The sequence below is a fragment of the Branchiostoma belcheri genome, unplaced genomic scaffold (genome assembly GCF_001625305.1).
Source record: "Branchiostoma belcheri isolate BF01 breed outbred unplaced genomic scaffold, Haploidv18h27 scaffold125, whole genome shotgun sequence".
Taxonomy (NCBI): domain Eukaryota; kingdom Metazoa; phylum Chordata; class Leptocardii; order Amphioxiformes; family Branchiostomatidae; genus Branchiostoma; species Branchiostoma belcheri.
The window spans coordinates 731,260-737,686 of NW_017802658.1; the positions used below are offsets into that span (position 1 = coordinate 731,260).

At 38.4% G+C, this 6,427-nt stretch overlaps 1 protein-coding gene and 1 pseudogene across 1 annotated transcript in view; one reads left to right on the plus strand and one right to left on the minus strand.

Moving 5' to 3' along the window:
* The first annotated feature begins 419 nt into the window (after positions 1 to 419).
* LOC109463368 lies at positions 420 to 2,975 on the plus strand (annotated as a pseudogene).
* A 1,156-nt stretch (positions 2,976 to 4,131) lies between these two features.
* LOC109463401 (charged multivesicular body protein 2a) overlaps positions 4,132 to 6,427 on the minus strand; it is a 9,125-nt gene continuing 6,829 nt past the window's right edge. Inside the window, exons 4-6 of the mRNA XM_019760212.1 lie at positions 5,239 to 5,369; positions 4,950 to 5,011; positions 4,132 to 4,488 (exon numbers count right to left, since the gene is read on the minus strand). Coding sequence (XP_019615771.1) covers positions 4,352 to 4,488; positions 4,950 to 5,011; positions 5,239 to 5,369 — 330 coding nt within the window. The 3' untranslated portion in view covers positions 4,132 to 4,351. The remainder of the gene's footprint in view (positions 4,489 to 4,949; positions 5,012 to 5,238; positions 5,370 to 6,427) is intronic.

Sequence of the window (6,427 nt, forward strand, 5' to 3'; positions counted from 1 at the left end):
TATGAACTAAATATCATAACAGTGACTGCAATATTCTATAGAAATCATTGTATTAACAAACTCAAATTACTGTCAAATTGTGTACTTTTTATTTCATCCAACAAGATATTCAAATTGGATAGACAAAACACATTACTTAATGTGTGTTTTGCATAGTTATACATTACACATGAGTACACGTCAGCAACAAGACTACTTAATAGCGGCTGGGCACTTCAAAGCTTGGTGCTGATTGAATTATTGTTGTCAGGGAGTGTAAACGATTATTTAGAAGTTTTAAAAATATTCAGTTCCAAGAATCCATGCAGACACGCCAGCTTTGGTTCAGGATGAAAGTAACAAGCAGCAGACCACTCAAAATGCAATTAATCAAAATCTGTGCAAAACGCGTTGGATCAAAATCTGATGTACAAAACAACATGGACCCCAATCCGAGCACCCGCAATGTTAGTGCAGCTAACAATCATGGTGAATCCTGCATTGAACCATACGCTGTTGGGTATCTGTCAGATTGTGACAACAGCAGTGGTGCCGCTACAATGAGATCTATTGACAAAGCACCTGACAATGCTATCGAACCAGATGCTGTCACAAGAGCCAACGATGAAAATATTGAACCATACGCTGTTGCGTATCTGAGTCAAGATGATGAAACGCTGCCGAAAGTGTCCTTTCGGAAGACGAAAGCTGCCACAGATGTTGTAGAATCCAGCTCGTCCAATATTGATACCGACGCTTCAGTTGAGGATGACAGCGGTGCACAGGGAGTCCAACATTCTGCAAGGACACTACATCAAAGTACAGTTTCACCGCAGACTGTCCAGGGGCCAAATCCAAGGAGAACACAAGACACCCTGATCTCTAACCCAACATACGTGAAGAATGTTCCCCAGCAAAAAGCTTGCGGTAAGACCATATCAACATTCCAATATGCTGACCCCCCCCCCAATCATTCTGTCATATGAGCACTGCCATGCATTCTGGTTGTCTAAATTCTTAAGTATGGGTTTCTATTATATATATATGTGTGTGTGTGTGTGAAATATACTTTTCTCTTTACAATGTTGTGTGTATAGGTGTGTGGATATGTGTGTCTATTGCTCATCTATAAAAGCATTTTAAACTGCAGTTATCGCTTGCTGAAATTATTTTCTTTGTTGGAGGTTTTACAAGTAACATCATCTTTATTATGTACAAGATGAATACATGTATTACCATCACACACATTAAACTGCCTACATTACATTGTCTGCATCAGGTTGTTTGAAGTTGCTATCAAAGATTACTTTCCAGGTTGTAATTATCGCTGGGTGTGTATTGCCATGACAACCGCTACCGTCATCATGTTCTCGCTTATAGGCGGTTTCTTCATTGGGCAATACCTCTACAACAACATGCTGAATACTCAAAAGGTGAAGTTACTGTTATTTGTCTTCAGGTGCAAGAGAGGCACTTACAGTCTTTTGCTCTCTTCTCTGCATCCCAGAAGTTTTTCAAACTTCAAAGTTTGTATTTTATGTGCGCAAAAAAAAAACGCTTCTTTTTTCAAACATTTGGTGTTATTTGTGTATGAATTCCTAATTATCATACAGTGGATGTGAGAGTTAGACAGTTATTTTGAAGTGTTGCTCTTTTATAGGTTAACTCTGCCAACAGCTCTGCAGTATCCATACTGCCACCAACCTCAGTCATACTGCCACCAACCTCAACAGTTGTCACACTGCCACTAGCCACAAACAACCCACAAGGTAACTGTAGAATTCAAATATAGCTTGAAGAGAGAAGGCGTGTAAAACTTTTATCCATACTGTATATAAATGTACAAAGAAACTTTTTTCATCCAACATGCAGTCAAAATGTTTTTCTTCATTAGCTACAGTCAAACCTGTACTAGTGACCACCTATGTATAAGGACCACCTGGCCATTGTGGTAACTCTTAAGCATTACCCAATGACCTATATTAGCATTTAACAATCCTGTCTAAAATTCAACTGACAGTCAATTTTTTCTTTGGGTAACTTGAGTCACCACAGAAAAATGACTGTATTGACTGACAACAGTTTATCACATGTTTATTGCAGAAACTCTGGACAGAAACGTGAAGTCGAAAAAGATTGTCTTTAAAAGGAAGGCCATTGGATCATTTGATCCGAAAGACTTTTCAGATGTTCCCTATGTTGCTGTGTCTGCTGACAATAAGATATTTGTGACTGGCAAAGAGCAGATCCAAATCTTCAACATTGACGGAGAGTTGTATCACTACTTTCCAACTGTAGTGCCTGGTGAAAACGCAGAAACAGTAATGAATCCTTATGGGCTTGACTTTGACAAAAAGGGTGACCTGTGGGTGGTGGGAAGAGAAGGTCGGGAAGATCAGGATTCTCATTTCAATACAACTGTAGTGCAGTACACTGCAGACGGGCTACCAGTTACCATGTTCCAGGTACGATCCTTTGATTCCAAGTGGGGCGAACGTGCTTTGCATGCAGGCGACGACAAAATCATCGTAACCGTGTCGCATGGCGTGTCGTCTGAGATTGTCGTGTTCCTACCAAATGGCTCGCTTCAGCAAAGTTTTGATGTTGAAGGCATTTCAACCCTCACTGATGTCACAACAGACCGGGATGGGAACATTCTTACTACGGACAAGTCAAAGCACGTCGTCCAGGTATACAATAGCTCAGGATGGGAGCTATTTCAGTTTGGAGGGTACGAAAACACAACATGTGACAAAGGCGTGTTGCGGTCCCCCTATGGTATCTGTGTGGATACACTGGGCCACATCATCGTGGCAAACTATGGAAACGAACGGGTGGACATATTCACGCGCCTGGGCGAATTTGTCCGCACTGTTGACGACACAATGAAGATAAATGCATGGAGTATTGCAGTGGGACCAGATGGACATTTAGTCGTGAGTGACAGATACAGTCAGGCTATAACTATCATTCCACCCCAAATGGTACTCTCATAAGTGACAAACAGTATTTTTCATCACTCTTACTACAATTTGATGTTATTTCCTACAAAAGTACTTTTGCACACATCATAAAAATTAAGCAAATCTCTTGAATTGAATATCTTTTAAAAATTTATTAAGCCTTTACACTTGACATAATCCATACAAACCACAAAATTCAGTCAACGACATTTGATACATCATATAAAGGAATAAATGATCAACTCGCTAGAAATACAATGCTTACAAGATTATAAAAAGCTGTAGTATTCTTTTTAAAGAAAAGTTGTTCTGTGGTAATGCAATGTATGACTGATTAATGATTATACCGGTAATTTTATGTAGTTTGTTGTTGCTAAAGATTAAAAATATCTAACAGACTTAAGACATTGAGCTTCAAACATGTTCAAAACTCTGCATCATTATGTGGGGGAAAGTTTCCTATGTATATACATACAGTTGTGCATCACACTTATGTGGCACCATATCTAAAATATGTGCTATCTATGCCTTTTATCTTTAAATCTTTTTTTAGCTTGTGGCATATCATTTTGTAAATACAAGGCAAAAGTATTAAAATTGCTGTACAAAACTGTTGTTGATGAAAGAATTGTAGAGATGCAACCCAAAATACACTGTCAAGGAATTATACTTTGTACAAATGAATGTTTTTTTTTGCCAAAAACTGCACTGAAGATACAATGCATGTACTTCCTTTTAAGTACTTTTAGTACAATAAGTTGACAGAATTTAATATCTAGATTCCTTTTCCTTTGTTCATTGTATTTTTTCTGCAATACATTCAGTTTTAACAATGTTTTATAATACCACTCTTCTTATTGGTTGATCTCTTTGCATCACCACTTGTTGTTTGTGCTATCTTGTCCAATGAAATCCACTTTTATAAAACTTTGATGGCAAAACTCACATGATAGGGTATCATGCTGTCATCAGGACCTTGAAGGAATAGAACTTGTGAATTCTTCATCTGACCTTTCTGGTACATGTACAGGGTTAGAAAAAAAACTTTCCATATTAGAAAAGTTACATGTACAATGTACATTCTGTCTACAAAAGTCTAGATATGTCATAGTGGCACTTAGTGGTGTTTTTTTTATCATTGCCAAAAGTGCAAAAGATTTTCTTTCTCTTTATCATTTCCAATGCTTTAAAACCTTACATTTGTGCCCAAGTATTTGAAAAAAAGGTTGCCTTTATGTTGAACAAAAGAGAAAAGAGTTATACCTTAATATACAAAACAATAATTGCAAAATTACCATTCGTTTACCTAATTCAGCTTTTTTTGCCCTACACCTGACCTCCATATGACACATGACCCCTCAGTTTTCCCTGAGGTCATGACCTATACCCCCTGACCCCCACCTGACCCCTCAGTCCCTCCTGAGGTTGTTGAGTCTGGCCTCCAGGTCGGCGTCTGCGTCGCTCAGCCCCCCTCCCCCTGCCGCAGCCGCCGCAGCTGGCTCCTGTTTCTTCTGCACTGCGATTGTACCTCCTGTTTCTGGTAGATCTGAAACAAAAACAGGGCAGGGATTCAGTTGGATGTAACAAGTATTATAAAGAAGCTAGAAAAGGAAGACATTTCACAGATCTATTGTGTCTTGAAGATATACCTAAAAAATGGAATAGGAAACCTAAGAACTCTGATAGCCTAGGCTGCTCCAAGAAGAAGACACAGTGGAATGAAATGAAATGAACAAAGACTGATTGCAGCCAGAGGCATTTAAACAATTATTAAACCAGCTTCTGAAAACAGTCATTAAGTTGTATCATACACAAAACTAACATGGTACAAAACTCTAAAAGTACACAAATACAGAAACACAGAAGGCATCATCACGGAATGACACTTACTAATGGTGGCTTGAGTATCAAATTGCTTTATATTAATTTTTTAACATATTTATTCACAACAATAAATAGGAACATTTTAAGGAATTGTCCAAAAATAACATCCAACAGTAGACTTACTTGCAAGGTCATCTGTAAGTTGTAGTCCCAACTCATCCAATACCTGAGTTACAATGGCATCACTGGAAAGACACAAACATCAACACAATAAAGATATCAATCAGAGAAGTGTGGAAGACTAACGCTATTGTTCATCTACCTGGTCAACATTTATGATCCATCATTTTTGTCATGTTACTTTTTAGCCAATTATCATGAAGCTACTACTTTGACTCTTGATGACAAAAATTGTTTCACAGATTGTGATTGGTCAGTTGAAAAGCTGGGTATTCTCTGATTGGCTGCTTACCTCTCCTCTTCATCATCTTCATCCCCCATTGCATCATCAATGGCATCGTTCATCATCTCCTCCTTCATGTCCATGATCTCCGACTGTCTCTCAAATTCCATCATGATCTTCTGGATCTGAGGCAACTTCAACTGTAGATACAGCAGATTTAGGGCACAGTTTGTTAAATCAAATTTTATATATACAAATGCTATTGTATGATGAACATTTTTAAACAATCCGTTGTCTTTAGGACACTTACAAAACTATTTTGCTTGATAGACTTTAGCAATACATTTACATGCTGTAAAACATAGTATTTTGAGGCAAATAATGCATAACATACTCTTTTAGAATTAAGTTGAAATCTAATTTGAGTTTTTTAAAAAATTGAACAAATCCTCAGAAAATAAGTCACACTAAGCGTGGTGTTAGTAGCCATTTCAAGTCACACATGTGCCATGCAATGGAGTTTTTTTTACAGCTCTACTAGCTACATTAGATAGCAGATGATGTTCCCTATTTGATACAGTGGTATAGACCAAACCTGTGCTAACCAGTGTAACACACGGATGAGTCCACTATCACGGGTGGTTTAGAGAGAGTACAAGAGGGACAAACCTGTTTGTTCATGGTGGCCATGGCTTTGGTCACCCCCTTCATGGCCTGTGCCATTTCGTTGTTGGATTTGAGAGTCTGAATCTTGAGAGACACGGCCTGGATGTTTGCTCTCATTAACATGAACTTCTTGACGTAGCGACGTGTTCGGACAAGATCCTTGGCCATGATCTTCACAGCGTCCTGTTGAAAGATTAAAAAACAACACTAAAACAAAGATGCTATAATAATTATAATACTGCTGGTACTATCCTCTTCATCCTTAACAAAACATAAGGCCATGATACATGCAAAATTAAGGACGATTCACAGTCAATACAAATCTAAATGACTTGAGGGAGTCTACGACATTATCTACCAGTATATCAGGGTATTGAACAATCCCTCATCAAAGACGGGGGGCGCCACAGACTTTCTGCAACGGTACCTATGATTCACCAAGTCACATATGTTGTCTGCATAACATGACGTCTAAGAAGCAGGGGATTGCTCATTCCTTGACAAGGACTGTCCAGAGTTATATAGTCAATAAGCACAATTTCTTGTGGACTTGGGTAAGTCCGATTTTGTTTTCAAGGCATACCTCAAGGGG